The 20,173-nt window shown below is 38.3% G+C and overlaps 1 protein-coding gene across 2 annotated transcripts in view; it reads left to right on the top strand.

The window, feature by feature from the left end:
- Window positions 1-20,173, top strand: part of NBAS (NBAS subunit of NRZ tethering complex) — a 175,961-nt gene that overhangs the window by 147,960 nt on the left and 7,828 nt on the right. For both annotated transcript variants that reach the window (XM_083348576.1, XM_083348577.1), the window contains exons 48-51: window positions 1,105-1,300; window positions 6,974-7,113; window positions 14,883-15,027; window positions 19,414-19,542. In XM_083348576.1, the coding sequence (XP_083204702.1) occupies window positions 1,105-1,300; window positions 6,974-7,113; window positions 14,883-15,027; window positions 19,414-19,542 (610 nt within the window). The remainder of the gene's footprint in view (window positions 1-1,104; window positions 1,301-6,973; window positions 7,114-14,882; window positions 15,028-19,413; window positions 19,543-20,173) is intronic.

Genomic DNA, 20,173 nt, shown 5'->3' on the forward strand with positions numbered 1-20,173 from the left:
CATCAGGAAAATTTGCAGATACCTCTTTTTTATATTCTGTGGCTTTCGGCATTTGACTATACAAATATTGTTGTTTGAAGAACCGAATAGGCATTAGAATACAGATTTTCTCTAGTGACAAGAAATGCACTATCTGCTTTGGTTGAGTAGTCAGAATGCTATGTAATTTTGCTGACCGATAGTTAATAGATTGTGTTATATGAAAAAAAATTGTCATAAGATAATGTTAAAATAATTTCCTTGGAATGAATTTCTTTAAAACCACCCAAAACTGGCAAAACAAACGTATACAGTAATGCAAATTTCTGATAGTATGTAACAATAGATCTGCTGAAAATGTTGAACAGGCAGCCTTTGGTTTTTCCTGATGAATCAGTTGGTTTTTGGGAAATACTTTGCTTCTATTAGGATATTCTGCTTTCTCAACTCAAATTTTCAGTTAATTTACCAACTCCTTATAAATAAATATTAAGTATAATTTAAAAATAAATACTAGTATATCTTCTATCTATTGAGAGTTTTTAGGTTAACTACTTCAGTGTTTAATTTCTGCATATTCTCACTCACCGCTCACATGCAACCATCCCCTCAGGTCTGTGACAATTCACCACTGGCAACTTGCCACAACCAACTTGCTGTGAGACCACTTGCCACAGCCAACTCGCCATGGGACAACTCACTGCGGGAGAAGAGTTACACTGATATCAAAGACATGGTGGAATAGAATCATTAAAGAAAGGAGGGAAAAGAGGGACAGAATTAAATGTTAAAAATTAAAATATTTTTTAAAATTTATTTTAAATAGTTAAATTGAAATGTTAAGTTTTCCTGTGGCGAGTTGTCCTATGGTAAGTTGGCTGTGTCGAGTTGTCCCACGGCAAGTTGGCCGTGGTAAGTTGTCCACGGCAAGTTGGCCATAGCAAGTTGGTTGCAGTGAGCTGGCTGCAGCGAGATGTCCCATTCCACATCCCCTCCCCCCCCTCCTCTGTCCGGAAAGTTGGAGACCACTGTCTTAATTCAAGAAGGACCTGAATGGAATTTGTTAATGGAATATGATTAGATGAAAACCAATAATAACAGATGTGTATCTTGATTTCATTGTAGCGAGAATCTGGTGTCTTCAGATGATTTGTTGGCTTGGCTTAGGCCCTTCTGTGGAGATGATTCTTTACCAGTGAGGCCTCGCATAAGAGTGCTACAGATTTTGGAGCAAGCTTTTCACCTAAGTGACGAGGATAGCAAGCTACTTATACTATTTAGAACACAAGCTGTTCTCAAAGCCTACTGGCCCCAGACTCAGGTAGGCAATCTCATATGGCAATGTTTGTTCTTTACAAATAAGCAAATTATTTATAAAATAGTAGTTCTGGACCTTCACTGATCATTTAGGATTACAGAGCACTTATGGGTTTCTTCTCCTGTTAAATAGGTGGTTGTTTGTACTATTTTCTTTTTCTCTTAAACCAATAAATATCTGGGGCGATTTTTTTCATTTTCTAATTCCTGTTCTTTGTTAATGAGTTTTAATAAAATAAGTAAAACTGTAAAAAGTTTTTTTTAAAAAAAAACATAGATCTTGAGCATATTGCATGAAAATATATTTAAGTTAAAATTAGGTATACATTATTAACACTGCATATGGTACCCAGAAAGCAGGAAAAGTTAGCAAGCACAAGGGTTTTCAGCTAAACTATGTTTCTTTTTTCTCTTGTCTTTTCTAAGACTTAAAAGCATTCCTCCTTTGATGAAAATAAAAATAAAAATTATTCCTGGTTATTACATGGGTACATCCACATAGGTTTCTTGGTAACAAGAATATTGTTTTTCATCGCTTTCTTCCTGGATGTGTTTCTTTAAAAATACGTGACATCTAGACTGTAGGGTAATTACTTCCCATCCAAGTATTCCTCAGCTCTTGTGCTTCTTATGTTTTTTGTGATCAGCTAAAGTTGGTTAAAACCATATGCTGGGCTGTTCTCAGTTACCCTACAGTTGCAAGAAAAAGTATGTGAACCCTTTGGGATTATGTGGTTTTTTGCATGAATTGGCCATAAAATGCGCTCTAAACGTCATGTAAATCACAACAATAGAAAAACACAGTCTACTTAAAATAATACTACACAAACATTAGCTGTTGTCATGTTTTAATTGAAGATAAGATGGAAACATTCACAGTGCAGGATGGAAAAAGTATGTGAACCTTTGGACTTAATAACTGGTTGACCCTCCTTTGGCAGCAATAACCTCAACCAAACATTTCCTGTAGTTGCAGATCAGACCTGCACAACGATCTGGAGTAATTTTGGACCACTCCTCTGCACAAAACTGTTTCAGTGTAGCAATATTCTTGGGATGTCTGGTGTGAATCGCTCTCTTAAGGTCATGCCACAGCATTTCAATCGGGTTGAGGTCAGGACTCTGACTGGGCCACTCCAGAAGGCGTATTCTGTTCTGTTGAAGCCATTGTTTTGTTGAATTACTTGTATGCTTTGGGTCATTGTCCTGTTGCATCACCCATCCTCTGCGGAGCTCCAGTGGCAGACAGATGGTTGTACGTTTTCCTGCAAAATGTCCTGATAAACTCTGGAATACATTTTCCCATCAATGACAACAATCTGCCCAGGCCCTGAGGCAGCAAAGCAACCCCAAACCATGATGCTCCCTCCGCCATGTTTTACTTTGGGGATGAGGTTTTGATGTTGCTGTGCTGTGCCATTTTTTCTCCACACATAGTGTTGTGTGTTTTTCCCAGACAACTCAATTTTGGTTTCATCTGTCCATGTTTGAAGTTTGCAAAAGAGCACCTGGATGTTCCACAGCATTACTGGCAAAATATACTCCGGAGCAGCGGGTTGCAGACCTGTGCTTTATACCATTCCAGAGAAGGACTAGCACTGATGATGTTACCTAGTTTGGGCAATGAAAACATCTGCAAGAAAACAAACAAGCTCATAGAGCAGGAAGGGCCCCTCAAGACAAGTCACTGTCCAGTCTCTTAAAAGCCTCCAGTGATGCCATCCATACGTGCCACGTATGGTTTATGGGCGATTCTGATTTGTAAACACAACCGTTCAACACAGTGTAATAGCATACACTGGACTTCGTGCTCTGAAGCCATTACAAAGCAAATTACTGTGCTCTAGCTGAGACGCTTAGAACGTTGATCTGTAATTTATCTAAGTTACAGCCTAAGAATATGAGCTAAGTCAAGAAGAACAAGTAATTTATCCTGTTTTGAGTTTCTTCTTGGGGGAAAAAATGGCACAATCATTTATCAATCAGTATCTTCCATTTCAAGATAATTTTTGATGAAGCAGAGAGCCACTGGTTTTCTATGAGTTCATAATGACACATACATAATTATGTATGTAATTCAAGGAAATCTCAGTGGAAGAACAAAATATATTGAATCAGGGCAGGAATTTAATTCCATTTTCATCTTTCTTTTGATTGTAACACAGTACCTGAAGATAAAAGCATATGTTATCTTTGACTTCTTTTCAAGAAGCCTTCTCTTGTGAATAGATATGAGCTTAACAGATCTTTACTATAACTTCATTGGGCTTGAGAATGTATTGTAGCAATTAGAATCTTCTCTCAAGTGCCTTGTTTGTAATTCTGCTTTTAATGGTGTAGTAATTCAGATTCACATTGCAGTGAAGAACTGAATAATAGAGATATACATCTGCAAATTGAATTAATCAACATGGGTTTTGCTAGGATACAAATAAATCTGCCATGGATTTGACGTTTGACTAGTATGAACAGATAATGTTATAGCGTTTAACAAATGCATATAGTTAATTTAAATTTCCAGAAAAGAAAATGCTTGGCTTCCTCATGTCATATGCTTTAGCAGCCCTGTTTCTTCGACTCATTTAAAACTTATTTTCTCAGTGCTGATACTGCTTATAACAAAATTAGTGTTTCAGTAGTATCATTATGGACAAAGTCTTCTAGAATCAGATCTGGTATCAAGTATTATAAAATTTACATTGAGAAGAAAAAAAATGTAAATGAGAAATAACACTGTGTCAACACTTTAGCCTTTTTCAGTTTGAATATTTATTATGACATTTATTCATCAATTGTATTTATTCCTGTATAGGTAATCCTCGAGTTACGAGCGTTCCCTTAGTGAACGTTCAAAGTAATGTGATAAGCACCCCCTTGTGTTTACAAAAACATCCCAAAATTACAAATGTTGCCGCACCACGTCAGTTGTTCACCCTTACGAACAACCGCAGTGGCATTAGAGTATTTGAGGGGCTACCACAAAGAAGAGGGGGTCAAATTATTCTTCAAAGCACCAGAAGGCAGGACAAGAAACAATTGTCCAAAGAGAGAAGCAACCTGGAATTAAGGAGAAACTTCCTGACAGTAAGGACAATTAACCAGATGTTTAAGAAGAGACTAGACAGTCACTTGTCTGAAATGGTATAGGTTCTCCTGCATGAGCAGAGGGCTGGACTAGAAGACCTCCAAGGTCCCTTTCCCCACCCGCACCCGGGTCTCCCTAGGCACTAGGCCTTGGATACTCACCTTGCAAAGATCGAGATCCTTCACTTTCTTGGCTACTCCAGGCAAATGTGTGAGCAAAAGCTGGGAGTGAATCACATTCAAAGTACAAAATTCACTCCTATGAATCCTCGATTTATGGATGGAATGGGCAGGCTCCATTATATTCATAACTCAAGGACTGCCTGTGTTATAGCAGAGTGTGCTCAATATTAATCAAATATCTGGCAAATCAGATTTTATTATTTGCTTTTTGTACAGAAATCTTTATAGCATATTCTCCTGGCAATAATATTCAGATTTTAAAGAAGTTTCTGGATTTGAATTAATTACCAGCTCTTTCCTGTCACATTTCATTTCAACAGCTTTTTCTTTCTAAAGTATTATTTATATTATACATTTGAGTTTATTTTGCTATGTACCTTGATGACCCCAACTTTTCAAAAACGCCTTTTTATGTATAAATCAAAAGATTCTGCTAGCACGCTTTCTATTAATATGAGCTTACTTAAGGGAAATAAGTGACTTGAGTTTTTATACAGTATATTAATTGAAGTTCAGCTTCTAATAAATGTAAATCCAAAAAGAGCAAACTGGAAGAACTGCAAAGAGATCAAGGACTTCATTTTTATTTACTTTGCCTTATTTTTTCTTATACTGTCACTTGGCTAATAAGGATGAGGGTAGAGGGCCCCTTCCTTTATCTGAAGCCCGTTCCCCTCTTCCTCATAAAATCCCTTCTAAATCTAAAGCTGGGAATGATCTTGCTTGCTATCAGAATGTTTTAAGGGAAGTTAGGTGCTGTTGTACTCAGAAGAGTAACATTTCTTACGCTAAAAAAAGCAGAATGCTACACCTGGGGAAATCTATTCACATCAAATGTTTGTGCACTGCCCGGAGTCACTTTAAGTGAGATGAGCAGTTTTATAAATTTGGTCGATAAATAAAAGAGACTTAACCATTTTGAATTAAAAGTATCTCTGGTAAAAAATATGGGAAAATAAAGCACGAAGCATACTCTAAGTGATATTAACTTCTGAATCAGTATTAAGTACCATAGAAGCATATTGCTGGAATCTATTACCCAATTTCTGTAGATCAGGAATTTTGGTGGCATGAAGCAAACTGCCATATGGCTAGTTATGACTACTAAAACAAGCAAGAAGAAACAAGAATTTGGTTGTCCTCTGGGTGCTAGACCAGGGCTTTTCAACCTTTTCACTCGTTGTCCCACTTTTAGGATATGGCAATATCCAAGTACCACCAGTCACCTAGCAAGATATCAAAAACTTAATGACCAAAGAAAAAAGTACAGGTAGTCCTCAACTTACAACAGTTCGCTTAGTGACTGTTCAAAGTTACAATGGCACTGAAAAAAGTGCCCCCCAATCCACAACCGAGCAAGACACCTGCCTGCCCGCCCTGTGGCACTTTTCCTCCTGTCCGAGATTTTCATTGTTGTGAGCATTTCTGTTGAGGATTGGCAGCAGGGGTGGGTGGGGGTGGGGTCTTTGGTTTTTATTCCCCCCACCCCCATCTGCTGGGTGGTTGCAGCAGGTTTTGGTCAATTCACATGACCCTGGGACACTGTGACCGTCATAAATATGAATCAGTTGCCAAACATCTGAATGTAAATCACAAGACTCGGGAGATGCTGCAATATTCCAGCTGATCGGTGCTTCTTTTGGGCTCAGCAGAAGTGCCAGGATCAGTGCTGCTTTCCAGCTGATTGGTGCTTCTTCAGGGCTCAGCAGAAGCACCAGGATCAGCACCAAGCTCCACCTTTCCAGCTCCGATCAGCTGGAAAGCGGCACTCTTACTGGCGCTTCTGCTGAGCCCTGATAGCCCTGCAGCTCCAGCTATCTCTCGCTCAGGCTTGTGCAGTGCTGCCACCAGTTCAGCTCATTCCCCTCCCCCACTACCACTTTTCTAGGATGGTCGCATACCATCTGCCAGGTGCGAATGTACCACAGGTGGTACTGGTTGGAAAGCCATGTGCTAGACAATGTCCCATTATACAAAGATTTCCCCAAGCTTCTGCTTGTCACCAGTCTCTTCACACAATTCCATTGTACTTGTAGCTTTGCTCTGTTCTCCTTCATGCTTTCATCTGTTACTGAAATCAAGAAATCTTGCAGGAGATATTTGAATTGTGAAAGCCATGTGCTTGATATTCCTATTTGGGTTTGTAAGAAAATGTTTTTAAAAATAAAGCAAACCACTTCCCAAAAATATTGCCAAGAAAACTGCAGGAACTAGTTCATGCAGTTGCCAAGATTCAACATTGATTTGAAGGCAACAAACAAACCCAGTTTAACATAAGAATACTTCGTATTTGTTTTTTTGTTTACTATGCTACCAATTTTACTGTCTAAGCAACTAATATTTGAAAAATTATGTTCTCTACTCTGATATCTGTATTTATTTTGAACTGCTGTTTTTTCCAATTTATTAGGTAGAAATAACAGAGATTGAAAATGAAGAAAAAAGGTATCTTCTCTTCATGAAACTTCTGGAAAATAGTGGGGAACATGAAGAATTCCAGCATTTAGTTATGCTTCTGCAAGCTTGGCCTCCTATGAAAAGCCCAAATATGTAAGTTATTTGTTTTGCGTTTAACATAAGTTTAAAATACCTTTGGAGATTTTAAAGTAGATCTTATCCTAGTGTTAATTCTGAATATACTTTCCATTTGTTAAGAAATAAATTGTTGGGCTTTCAGTTTGTGATCAAGGCGCTGGCGGACGCCCCAGGGGAGCGCTCTCTCCGCTGCCCGGTTTTCCTCTTTTGGGAGACCCTGAAAAGGGTCGAAAGTCACCCTGGAGGGGCGACGACCATGAGGAGGACCCCTGATTGATCGCGGAAGGGCGGCAGCCCTTCTGTTTGATCTGAGGCAGCTCCTTTGGACCAACGGAGAAAAGATCGGCCATCAACATGACCGATCACTAAGCTGTTACCAACCAAAGGCCAAAATTACCACCAAGCACAACGAAAGCACCGCAGAGGAATTGGGTGAGACCTTACCTTACCTTTCGTATATCCCACCTATCTTCCTGTAAAAGCTTCTTGAAATTCCTTCTGCCCCCCCCCCCTTAAAATGGTGGTGCCTGCTTACTTTGGGAAAATAAAGCTTTGAAAGGAAAAGAACAACTAAACTAAACAACTAAATAATTGGACTTGTACTTTTTGGATATTTGATGTCCCAAATAGTTCCTATTTCTATGTTGACTTATTACCTTATCTACCTGTTAAGTTGGATTTTTTTTTTAAAAAAAACTGGATAAAAGCCTAACCTGAGTTTGGAAAATGACTTTATATGCTATCGGGAACATCTTGTGGTGAAGCCTGGTATAGCAAGTGAATTTCTTTGATTGTGAGACCTGCTTACAGCCCAGATTTGTCCTTGGCACTATCTAAAAAAGATAAGAACATGAAACAGCTGGGAAACAACTTCTAGGAATAGTGGAAGTGGACATTCTTTTACCCGTCTACTATAGAGAGCGTCCTCTCGTACTGTATTGTGGTTTGGTATGCTGGTCTGACAGCCGTGGATAGGAAAGTATTACAGAGGGTGGTGAGCTCAGCACAAGACATTGTGGGCTGTCCCTTGACACCACTGGATGACATTGCCAGGGCCTGCTGTCTTGGAAAAGTGAGGAAAATTCTCAGGGATGACTCACACCCTGGTCAGTATCTCTTTACTCTCCTACCATCGGGTAGGAGATATAGGAGTATAGCCAGCGGTACCAACAGGCTGAAGAACAGCTTTTATCCATGGGCTGTTAGGCTTTTGAACGGGAAATAATTTTATAAACTTTATGTATGATTGACTTGCGAGGCCACTGTGTTGTGCAATTAGCTCACATGGTGTAATAAGATGGAGGGTTTGTTGTCACTGTGAGTTGGGGGGGCACAAAGGGAGGCTCAGCCAATCTCAATGTATATATGGTTATACTTTGACAATAAAGGTTCATTCATTCATTCATTCACTGACTTTATCAAAAATAGCCTCTACTAAAGGACTATCTGTAAACACCATAGAAATGGAGGAATACTACCCACAACTTAACTATAAGCTTATACTTGAGAAAATCCTTGAAGCTACTGAGCTAATGAATTCTAGACTGAGAGACAAAGGTGCCAGCTTAAATTTACAAAATGAAACCTTGATTTCAACTGATGAACTTGCAGTCCAAAAAGCAAGAGAAGAGGAAGAAACTAATATCAAGACAGAGGACTTTAAAGAAAAAACAAGTACAATCTACTGAGAACTTAGATAGCCAAACCTCGATTTCAACTAAAAAATCTACAATTCAAAAAGCAACAGAACCAACAGAAGCTGAAGAAAGCAATACTAAGATGGAGGGTGCTAAAGACCAACAAGTACAGCATATTGAGAACCTAGACAACCAAACAACAACCATAACATTGGACATGATTTCTTACTCAAGCCAGATGAAACCGGAAGAAGAAGAAGGCCAGACTGAACTGAAGACAAATATACTAAAGCAAACATGGAGATTTGAACTATTAGGGCAACAATTCAATGATTACAAAGGGGTCAATTCCTTTGAAAAATTGATAATTGGATGGTCTCCCTTGACAGGTCTAAACTTGCATACGGATTCTCACGAGCAGAATAACAGAACGATACTAACATGAGAGTCAGATCCTGAAAAAAAAAGCCCAGAGGTGTAATTTGCCCCAAAATTATATATCAACAGCCCCACCATGCATCCCCAACAACTTGACACACATGCTTAGCAACATATTCACATGCTCTTCCATTGATATATAGCCTTCTCTGTGGGCACCCCGGAGCTATGGAACCAGTTACCGGTTGAGCTCCGGACGGCGCCCGATCTGCGCTCCTTTTGCCGCGATCTGAAAACATACTTGTTCGAGCAAGCCGGCCTGGCCTGAGGGGGGATTGGTGGGGGGTTTTATTATTTTTATTGGGGTTTTGTACTATGTATCAATTGTATTTTAATCGGGCATGCATTTAATTATCTTTTAGTTTTTGTAAATTTCTGTGTTTTATTCTTGCCCTGTACACCGCCCTGAGTCCTCCGGGAGAAGGGCGGTATAGAAATATTAATAAATTAAAATTAAATTAAAATCATTTGCCCCTCTGGATTCTACATAGAACAAACTAGCCAAAATTATTCACAAATGAATTAATGAACATGAAATTTGACTCAAAAGGTGTATCAGCGCATTTCAGCCTTCTAGGACAGGGGTCCCCAACCCCCGGGCCATGGCCCACTACTGGGCTGCAGCCTCTTTGAATGGAGCTTCGTGCATGAGCATTCTCCACTCGTGGAGAATGTAGATTGCATGAAAGGTTAAAATTTATCAATTAAAAAACATTGTATTTGTTAAGACCTTTTGATGTAACTGTGAATTCAACAATCTCTTGCTCAACCATGCTGTTAAAATCTCTTTTTTCCAAACTGATTACTTTGTAATGCTCAATAGAATGTCCTGGGAGTTTAGTCAATCTAATGCATCTGATGAAGTAGGCAGCAACTACTGAAAGATTATGCCTGTTAATTAGAAAAGAGTGCTACCAGAATCTTCCTGATTTTTGGCTACCATAGCTGTCCTTCTATAATGTTTATTTTAATTAAAATATCTGATACATATTTTGTTCTGATGGAATATGGAAGATTGAACCATTAGGTTGGGGGTCCATCCAAGCATAACCTATACATTTCAGTGAATTGTTCGGAGTATTTTTCATTTTGAGCACTTTTTCGTCTGTATTTGACCTTTACAAAGCATTGGTATACACTTGGAATTCCCTTAGAGCAAAATTTTTATTTAGTTGGAAAAAACTGCATTGAGAAATAGGATTTTTTTTTACAATGGCTTGGTTACATGTATTTTCTTTTTTTCATCAGATTCCTCTCTTGCCTTTCAAAAAAAGCTGCTCTGCATATGGATAAAAAAGCCAGCATGCTTAGATTTATGGTGTATTTAAACAATCTATTACACCATAATTTCATTGCTTTCCTTTTCAAAAGAAACCTAAGAATTTCTGGCTGCCACAGGGGGAGTGTTATCGTATAGGACTACTCTTAACCTACATAGCTTAAAAAAAATCCTAATATGTCTCTCTCTGACCCATACATTCTGAGTTAATTGATTTAAGAATTATGGGGGGGAAAGAACATTATTTGTGAAGTATAAAATTGTTTTCTTCTCTGTCTGGCCACTGAGCCATGTAAAACTGAGCACTAGTTGTCTCTTGTACCTCAGAAAATGAACTTTCATAATCTGAGTTCCTGTAATGACGAATGACAGCTGTTTTGGTTTTGCTTGATAATATTCCACTGAGCTATGGAATTTTATATTGTTCCTTGGACTTATTTTCAACATATTTTTCCTATCAAAATCTGATCTGGAAAATTTGTTGGGTCAGACTGGAGGGGATACAGGACAAAGTTAAAAAAAAGTTCTACTATATGAATGGATTTCTGGTCATGGAATGTTGGCTTTTACCTATTTACCTCTCTTCAGTTAATTTTTGGCAAAAGGAAAAAGGCAACCAAAACTGCTATATTTTGTGTTCTCTTCCAGTGGTGGGGAAAATAATTCTGTGGGCCAGAAGATATTATGAGATGATATTTTGGAGAAGACAATCTCTGCCCTATGTAGCTACCCCTATTGTTGCATAATATGTATTCTCATTGAACTAATTTAACCATTCCACAGTATTAATTCAGTTATGCATTTAACTATTTCTCTGGTCTCTTTATTGAGTTGTCACATTCCAGATTACCTCTGGATTCTTTCAAAGAGAAACTGTCACTTTATCAAAGACATCATCTGTACATCGTCTTTGACCAGAATGTACACACTTGTGTAAATTTGCATAGTTTTACATATGAATAAAACATTTCTGACGAGAAAAATACTTTGTTTCCACATGATGCGTTCATTAGTCACAGCAGCCAGAGTTTCGAAGCAAATTTTCCTGAAGCATAAAAAAAGATGGCGAATGTTGTGACTTATATATTTTGTAGCTTTTATAAGTTAGGTGCTTGTATTAAAATTAGTTCTTTTCAAATAATTGAATAGCACTTTCTTAATGTAATCTGTTTTAGTTTATTAACTAATTAAGTTCACAATCCAATTAAAGGGAAAAATAAGAATGTTTAACGCCACCTTTGATTCTCCCTCTTCATCATTCTACTGGTATTAATCTTGATCCAGAAAACATATTACAACCATTTTTAATTTCCAATAATAATCACGTAATGTCTGAAATTCAAAACCCTGTCCCCAGGTGGATTTATAGACAAATTGATGTGGAGTGTGAGAGGCAGAAAATGAACAAAATGTTAAGCTTTAATTTGATAAATAAATGGTATGGATTCTTACACTAATTTAGTCTCGACAAGTTTATAATTTATGAGTATTATTACATTATTACCTACTGAATTTTACTGTAATGCACAGTACTGGTGATATATCTGCTAATTCCAGTGTGATAGTTGTGCCTAAACTCAAACAATATCATTGCCCAAGTCATTGCCCAAGGTTGACTCAGCCTTCCATCCTTCCGAGGTAGGTAAAATGAGGACCCAGATTGTTGGGGGCAATAAGCTGACTTTGTAATAATGCCGCTTGGGGGGTGTATGAAAGCCCTAATAGGCAGGCATATACATAGAATGAAGGCTACTGCTAAGTTTGTAAGCCGCCCTGAGTCTTCGGAGAAGGGCGGGATATAAATGGAATTAAAATAAAAAAAATAAAAAAATAATAGCATGCAAATTGTGATTCTACATTAGAAAATTAATTCAGGGTAATATTTCATAATTGACTTAATTTTTGTTGTTGTTGTTATTATTTACATATGACGTTACAGTAGCCAGGAGACCACAGTGCAATTGCAGAGTAGTTGTTTGGCTTGCCATGGTACTAGCCCTATTATAGGATACACTTGTGCACTTCCCACGTTGCACCACAGGAGGGCGAGCTGGTGTCACACCAGAGAGAAAGAGGAGCAGCTCTTTCTGTAGTGTCACCCAAGGCTCCCTCCCTTCCCAGAGCTGCCTCACAAGCGGGCGCTGCAACCAGGAAATTTCACAGCCATCACGAGCCTAATGGCCTGCACAGAGCACCAGCTTGTTTCCCCACCAAAGTGCTACCTATCTACAGTCATGGCCGAAATTGTTGGCACCCCAGAAATTTTTCCAGAAAATCAAGTATTTCTCACAGAAAAGTATTGCAGGAACACATGTTTTGCTATACACAGTGTATTGGAACACAACAAAAAAAGGGAGGAAAAAAAGCAAATTGGACATAATGTCAAACAAAACTCCAAAAATGGCCTGGACAAAATTATTGGCACCCTTTCAAAATTGTGGATAAACAAGATTGTTTCAAGCATGTGATGCTCCTTTAAACTCACCTGGGGCAAGTAACAGGTGTGGGCAATATAAAAATCACACCTGAAAGCAGATAAAAAGGAGAGAAGTTCACTTAGTCTTTGCATTGTGTGTCTGTGTGTGCCACACTAAGCATGGACAACAGAAAGAGGAGAAGAGAACTGTCTGAGGACTTGAGAACCAAAATTGTGGACAAATATCAACAATCTCAAGGTTACAAGTCAATCTCCAGAGATCTAGATTTGCCTTTGTCCACAGTGCGCAACATTATCAAGAAGTTTGCAACCCATGTCACTGTAGCTAATCTCCCTGGTCATGGACGGAAGAGAAAAATTGATGAAAGGTTGCAACGCAGGATAGTCCAGATGCTGGATAAGCAGCCCCAAACAAGTTCCAAAGGAATGCAAGCTGTCCTGCAGGCTCAGGGAGCATCAGTGTCAGCGCAAACTATCCGTCGACATTTAAATGAAATGAAACGCTATGGCAGGAGACCCAGGAGGATCCCACTGCTGACACAGAGACATAAAAAAGCAAGATTACAGTTTGCCAAAATGTACTTGAGTAAGCCAAAATCCTTCTGGGAAAACGTCTTGTGGACAGATGAGACCAAGATAGAGCTTTTTGGTAAAGCACATCATTCTACTGTTTACCGAAAACGAAATGAGGCCTACAAAGAAAAGAACACAGTACCTACAGTGAAATATGGTGGAGGTTCAATGATGTTTTGGGGTTGTTTTGCTGCCTCTGGCACTGGGTGCCTTGAATGTGTGCAAGGCATCATGAAATCTGAGGATTACCAAAGGGTTTTGGGTCGCACTGTAGAGCCCAGTGTCAGAAAGCTGGGTTTGCGTCCGAGATCTTGGGTCTTCCAGCAGGACAATGACCCCAAACATACGTCAAAAAGCACCCAGAAATGGATGGCAAGAAAGCGCTGGAGAGTTCTGAAGTGGCCAGCAATGAGTCCAGATCTGATTCCCATTGAACACCTGTGGAGAGATCTTAAAATTGCTGTTGGGAAAAGGCGCCCTTCCAATAAGAGAGACCTGGAGCAGTTTGCAAAGGAAGAGTGGTCCAAAATTCTGGGTGAGAGGTGTAAGAAGCTTATTGATGGTTATAGGAAGTGACTGATTTCAGTTATTTTTTCCAAAGGGTATGCAACCAAATATTAAGTTAAGGGTGCCAATAATTTTGTCCAGCCCATTTTTGGAGTTTTGTTTGACGTTATGTCCAATTTGCTTTTTTTCCTCCCTTTTTTGTTGTGTTCCAATACACACAAAGGGAATAAACCTGTGTATAGCAAAACCTGTGTTCCTGCAATACTTTTCTGTGAGAAATACTTGATTTTCTGGAAAAATTTCTGGGGTGCCAACAATTTCGGCCATGACTGTATATACTTACATAGAACGTGCTTTCATACTGTTGGGTGGACAGAAGCTGAGGTGAATGACAGGAGCTCACCCTGCTATGCAGTGCTTGGGCTCGAACCGCCGGAGGTGAGACCATCTCCAGCATCATTAAGCCACTGTGCCTCTCTTATTACTAACTTTTAAATGATTAACAAGTATTTATCTGATTTTTTAAAAAACATTATTTGCCTCTGACCTCAATTTTTATTCTATTATCACATTTTATTTGATATTACAGAAAACACATAATCAACCTTCATGACTTATTTGCTTATCCTGATCCTCCTAATAAAGTTCTCTCTTGACTACAGTTTGTTTGTTGTTGTTTTTCGTTAAAATAATTTGTCCTGTTAATTTTTTTTTCATATTTGTTTCTAAAAAAACCCATGTACTATATGGATTTGAAAAGCAGTTCGAGTTTGTTGTCAAAGTTATACAAACTATTTGCATTCAATATATGTTGTCAAAAATTACTTTTTAAGAGTACATGTAGGTAGATGTGCACAATAGAGACCAAATTGCTTTTAATGCTCATAAGAAAACCTATTTACCTTTATTTTAGAACATGTTCAAGTAATAATCTCTGGGTTAAACTGGGAACAGTGATGCTTATGAAGTGCCTGCAAGAGCAAAAGAAGAGTGTGGGAGATGAGATTCTAACGATCTGCCGCTCTTTATATGAAACCAAGCACAGGCTCTCTGCAGAGGTAAGTCTACATGACTAGAGCCCTTGTTAGTTAGACATGACCAAGTTTACATTGACAGTAAACTTGTTAATATATGTAATTTCTTCATTAAACATAGGATGATAATAGTAAGGAGGCTTTGAAATATTTTAGCAACAATTAGTAACTCCTTTGTTACAGGCAGGTGCAGTGATACTCCTTTGGTTCCTCAACCCATTTGCACTAGATTTAACTCTCATGCAAATCTCACAGAGTCTGAAGTCCTGAAACAGTTGCAATTTTTATTAGTTAGTCACTACTGACAACAGATGGTTCCCAGCTGTCCGTTCATTTCCATGTCACTAGTTCAACCAAAGCTCCTGCCAGGATCCTTCCTAATGAAATTCTGTTTCATCTCTGTTGGTGGATCAGGGTATTCAAGAGTGCTAACCAACACCCAGTACTTGTTTGATTTACAGAGTTTGTCACTTAAGCTTTTATTGATTCAGTATTTGGGGGGGGGGGACAGTTTGCTAAAATATTAAAACTTCTAAATTGCTTGAAGTCTCCTTTCCACCAGATGTGGCAATACAAACGCCTCATCATAAACTGCTAGCTTCAGAGTCTTCTGTGCTTTTTTTTTTGTAAGTTCACTTTTGTCCCAACCACACCCATACAAATTTTCATTGTTACAGGGCCCTGAAATGCTGTGAACATGTTCTAGAGAGTGGACTGGTCAGATTTCATGCTGGAGAAACTGAAAACGTATATCAGAAATGTACTGGAAGGAAGGGTTGCAAAGTAAACGTATTTAGGGTTGACTTATTTATTTATTTAGGGGAAAGTTTAATGGTTTTTATCTTTACAGATAACGTGCCAATATAAAAAAAAGTATAACCAAATGAATTGTTCCAAAATAAAGCAAGTTAACGCAATTAAAAACAAAACTATTCAGTAAGTGAAATATAGATTCACAGGATCAGATACCTTCCTTATATTGTTTATATATTATAATTGCTTTAGACCAACATTTTTATTTTAATTGCATTATAGTCTCCTACCTGAGTCTTTTTAAAACTTGATAAGTCAGGAATTGCTTCTGGGATTTTCTAATATGAAGAACATGTCCTAGATGAGGGGTAGGCAACCTTGGCTCTTTTATGACTCGTGGACTTCAACTCCCAGAATTCCTGAGCCAGCCATGCTGAGGGAAAAGGGAAAGGATTCCAAGCTGAGCCATGCTGGCTCAGAAATTCTGGGACTTGAAGTTCACGAGTCATAAAAGAGCCAAGGGTGCCTACCCCTGTTCTAGATGGAAGCATTCATGGGACTATGACAGCATGGCAAATATGGGCAGTAAAATGTTCACACTTCACCCTATTTAAAAATAGCCAAGGGTGAGCAGGAGGAGCTGGTCATGAGAACCTGTGAGCTCCACTGCATGGGACTTAGATACATGCCTTTCCTGGTACTTTGAGTGGTGGCTGTGAATAGCTCGATTTAAAGTAAATGACACTTTAGAGGAGAGCATTGTCCTGGATGCCTTTAAAAAGACACTGGTATAACCCCTTCTGAAGATACCTTCTAGCTACACTTGATAATTATTCTTCTATATCTAACCTTTCTTTTTTAGAGAAATTTATTTGTTTTTAATGTATTAAATCAATCTATCTAGGTACCCTATCAACATGTGATTCAGGGCTATATACGCAAAGTAAAACTAAATAATAATAATAGTAATAGTAATAATAGTAATAATAAAAAAGAGCAATCCCGGCATTTTTGAAAAGCTGCAAAGTCCTATAGGACCTTTGAAAGCTAAGGTCACTTATTTTGAGATTAGCATTAATAGTTTTCTTATAGTTGTATATTGCCTATTTATTTCACCAGCTTATTGCTATGTTGTTGTTTAATTTAGGGTTTTTAACTGTATTTTGGTTTTTAAATTATTATTGTAAGTTGCTGCGAGTCTTAAGATTTTGGAGGTTTACCAATATAATAAATATATACAAATGCAATTTGTAAGAAAACACTGTGGTAAAGCTTCGTCCCCCAATAAGAGATGTGATTGGTGTAGTTGACATCGTTGTCCTCATCATCCCATATTTCCAGCAGGAACTCAAAGTAGAGAATGTAGTATTCCCTTCTCCATTTTTCTCCTAAAACCTCAACCCTGTGCAGTTTTTTTTATTAAAGGTGAATAGTTAGTGAGTTTTTTGGCTGAGGATAGACTTGGATCTGGCTCTCTCCTGATCCTGACCCAACATCCTTAAGCATTATCCAAATTGGTCATTAAGGATTGCCATTAGTCTTGAATTTCAGCTACTGCTAACCAGAAATAACAGGTGTTCAATATTCATATAGCACACAAAATAGTCACTGTTGGCTGTGGTTGAGTTGTGACTTTATTAACTATTTAAACTGATTTATTCTGTTGTTCGAGTGATTGCACAAGAAAAAAGAACCAATAAATTAAATGCATTGTAGATGAGATAGTAACATTAGAAATATTGAACTTTTCATCATCTCTTACAATTTTAGAGGCTTATTTCTGGTAAACAATATAACAAAAGGCTTGCAGAGCACAATATGAAATACTGATCATATATTTCTGCCCATTTTTCATGCATCTGGAAAGCACAATTTATTGCCATGTGTACAAGGCTTGCAAAAAAAAGTTGATGGCTCTTAGGTTTAACAGTTGGGTGAAGCAGCAGTTTTATAGTGCCAGTAGCATTTTATATCTGCAAACCCATCAAAACTTTAAGTGAAGAAGCTGAATGATAAGAGGTTAGGCTAGAACTATAAAACTTCTTTCCAAAGAAGTCAAAATGACATTTTTATTCCTAGAGACTAGGAGCGGGAAAAGAAAGATAAAAGATATATAGAACTGCACTAGGCAATCTCTAAGGTACATCATCTATACAAGTTCTGTTGAACCTTTAATTCAAATCAGTTGAGCCAGCTTGTTAACAGTGGAAACATACTTCATAGAGCAAGCTGTTATCCTATTAACAGTTATATAGACTAATTAGCATATATGCTGATTTGAGTTTGGATGAGAAACTAATTCCATTTTATAGTGCCCAGTCTCCATTTGGAAGTCTGCCAATCAACCAGTAGAAAGATATGTTTGTTGGATTTCTTATAAGCGGCCTAAAGTTGCTTTGGACAGTGAGATAGGCAGCTTATAAATTTCTTAAATAAATAAACTAAAATTTATCAATTATGCTACAGTCGCACTCCATTTATGGATACTTGGATTCCTTTTGTGCTCGTTCTGTGCTAAAGCTGAACTAATTTTTCAAATATTTTCTGCTCAATATGACCATTTTCTAGAGATTCTGACATAATCAATTAATGGCGATCATATCTTTGTATCTAATAGGATAAGAAGCACAACACGAAACTACAAAGATATTTAAACACAGTATTGTGCTAAGAGACTGCAGCTGGAACTGGCTCTTGCTATTAAAAGTGTTTTGATAAAATGAATAGACAAAATTGTTCTGGAAGTCTGTTTTGTATTGTTGAAAATCTTTGGTATGCAAAATCACAGTTGTATCCCAGATTTTGTATGTATCTGTGTGTGAGAAAGATGGATGAATGGCTACAACTTACATGCAGCTTCATTTCCAGGGACTTTCTGAACATTAATTGTTCAGTGAACATTTAGGGATGAAATAAGGTAAGGACACAATGCAGAACTTGGTTCCTGAAATTCTTTCCACCCCTTTTATCAGAAGTGGCCATAAATGACAACTGATGGCCTCCTTCTGGAACAGAAGGTATCTCTTCAAAATGTTTATACAGTCAGTCCTCAACTTACAGCCACAACTGAGCCCAAAATTTGTTCTTAAGTGAGTCATTTGTTAAGTGAGTTTTGCCCCATTTTACGTCCTTTCTTGCCACAGCTGTTAAGTGAATCCCTGCCGTTGATAAGTTAGTAACACGGTTGTTAAGTGAATCTGGCTTCCCCATTGATTTTGCTTGTCAGAAGGTCACAAAAGTTGATCACATCACCTTGGGACATAGCAACACCCATGAGTCAGTTGCCAATCATGAATTTTGATCACATGATCATGAGGATGCTATAAAGGTCGTAAGTGTGAAAAATGGTCACAAGTCGCTTTTCCAGTGTTGTTGTAACTTTGAATGGTCACTAAATGATCTGTTGTTCAGTTGAGGACTACCTGTACTTTAATTCTTTTCTATGCAGTTCTCATAAAAGGAATTTTTAAGCCAGTTGAACAAGGCAGTCTTTTGCTCCATTCACTCTTTACATTTCCTGCTGAATTTTCACCAGAGGTTTTTGGTTGGTTGCTTACTTTAAAAGAATTCAGGTTTCCATTTGGAACTTCATAAAAGGATTTCCTGAGTCAGAGTGCAAGCTGACTAATTACACCCAGATTTTCTATTTGCTTTCAGTGCATAAAAAGCCTGTGTTTGCTGCTCCTGAAGGAGTCTCTTCTGCTGCCTTCCCTGAAGCTACTTCTGGAAAGTAGAGATCAAGATCTACACTCCATGGCATTGGAGCAGATAACAGCAATCGCTAAGGTAATTGAATAAGTCATTCTTCCTCATTGGAGGTAATAAATTAGCTCTTAAGTCATTCTGTAGGAAACTGGACCTCCTGAGTGTAATATAGCTATTAAAAAAAGGTAAAGGTTCCCCCGCATATGCGTGCTAGTCGTTTCGAACTCTAGGGGCTGGTGCTCATCTCCGTTTCAAAGCCGAAGAAACAGCGTTTGTCCGAGGACGTCTTCCGTGATCATGTGGCCGGCATGACTAGACGCCAAAGGCACACGGAACACTGTTATCTTCCCACCGTAGTGGTCCCTATTTTTCTACTTGCATTTTTACGTGCTTTCGAACTGCTAGGTTGGCAGAAGCTGGGACGAGTAACAGGCGCTCACTCTGCTAGCGGCACTCGGGATTCGACCCGCCAAACTGCCGACCTTCTGATCGACAAGCTCAGCGTCCTAACCCACTGAACCACCGCGTCCCTTTTAATATAGCTATTACACCTTTCCAAAGCTTTTGTGTCTGTAATCTACAGAACTATGTACGACTAAGAGTTCATTTTATATGCTCAAGATAGCTAAGACTAAGAATGTTTCTTCTAATTATTTTACATCATCTCTTCAGCTACTTGTTTATCAAGCTAACAAAATACTTTATACATGGG

The sequence above is a fragment of the Vipera ursinii genome (genome assembly GCF_947247035.1).
Source record: "Vipera ursinii genome assembly, chromosome: 1".
NCBI classification, from domain to species: domain Eukaryota; kingdom Metazoa; phylum Chordata; class Lepidosauria; order Squamata; family Viperidae; genus Vipera; species Vipera ursinii.